Consider the following 1,311-nt stretch of genomic DNA (forward strand, 5'->3'; position numbering starts at 1 on the left):
AGGCATGCGAATTGTCCATTGCGGCTTGAATTGAAGCTCTTGAACTCAATCCATTGGCATGTGGGACATGCAACGCCGCTCGTTAGTCGCTGCGGGACACCGCCGTCCTTGGCGAGTCGATAGAATACGCCTTCTGCCGCGATGAGCGCCGCCGGCGTGTCCATCTCGACGACCCGATCAGCATCCATCACCATGATCCGGTCCGATTGCATGATCGTGTGCAGCCGATGCGCGATCGTGAGCTCGGTCGCCTCGGCGAACTCGGTCGCAATCACCTCCTGCAAACGCACGTCCGTGTCGTGGTCCATCGCAGCCGTCGCTTCGTCCAGCACCACGATCTTCGACTGCACCAGCAACGCCCGCGCCAGACACAGCATCTGCCGCTTGCCCACGCTCAAGTTGGCCCCCTTGTCTGCCACCTCCGTGCTCAGCTTGTCCGGCATGTCGCTCACGAGCGCGAGCAGCCCTGCCTTCGACACCACCGACCACAACGCAGCGTCGTCGTACGACCCGAACGGGTCCAAGTACTGCCGGAGGGTCCCCTTGAAGAGGACGGGCGACTGGGGAATGATCGAGAGCTGCCGCCGCAGGTCTTGCTTGGCCACCGTCGCAATGTCTCGATCGTCGATGTGGATCGACCCAGACACCAACGGGTACATGCTGAAGAGGGCCATGGTGAGACTCGACTTGCCGGCGCCCGTGCGGCCGACGATCCCAATCTTTTCACCGCCCGCAATGTTGCACGTGAGGTCTCGCAGCACCATGTCGCTGGTTGGTTTGTACCGAAACTGAACTTGCTTGAACGAAATCGCTCCATCGGTCAAGTCATTCCCGCCTGCGCCTTGGCTTCTGGATGTTCAGGTTCCAAGTCGCAGTACTGCAGCACACGCTCAGGAAATACCATGCCAACTTCCAAGTACGAATAAGTCTTGACCAAGTCGACAATGCATGCATCGGCCATGAGGACGTAGTTGAACGCCAAACCAACCAAGCCAGCGGACAACGCGGACCGGAAGAACACCAACCCCGTCGCTACGATCATGACGATGGCTGTGTCTTGGAGTTGGATGCACGTCTCGAACCACATGTCGACCGCCTAATCGTCAAACCGACATGCTACGCGCCAAAGGCTTGGCTTGTATATTGGTCCATCCAAAAAGTTATTTTGTACCTCCAAAAATCTATTCTTGCTCAGGTTACACCCACAATCAAACCAATGGAGGTTGTTCTTTAGAAGGATAGTGACAACCTTCACGATTTCACCGATCCTTTCACAAAGTGTTTGAGGCCAACGAGGGAGTGAGTCACATG

The 1,311-nt window shown here is 56.8% G+C and overlaps 1 protein-coding gene across 1 annotated transcript; it reads right to left on the minus strand.

The window, feature by feature from the left end:
* Nucleotides 1–82: 82 nt before the first annotated feature.
* Nucleotides 83–1,087, minus strand: H310_11768 (hypothetical protein; the record flags this gene model as incomplete). The annotated part of the gene is made up of 3 exons (XM_008878533.1): nt 83–133; nt 192–835; nt 889–1,087. The coding sequence occupies 3 exons, from the start codon at nt 1,085–1,087 to the stop codon at nt 83–85; spliced, it is 894 nt and encodes a 297-aa protein (XP_008876755.1).
* Between the last annotated feature and the right edge of the window lie 224 nt (nt 1,088–1,311).

This window comes from Aphanomyces invadans (genome assembly GCF_000520115.1).
Source record: "Aphanomyces invadans strain NJM9701 unplaced genomic scaffold supercont1.34, whole genome shotgun sequence".
Classification (NCBI taxonomy): domain Eukaryota; phylum Oomycota; class Saprolegniomycetes; order Saprolegniales; family Verrucalvaceae; genus Aphanomyces; species Aphanomyces invadans.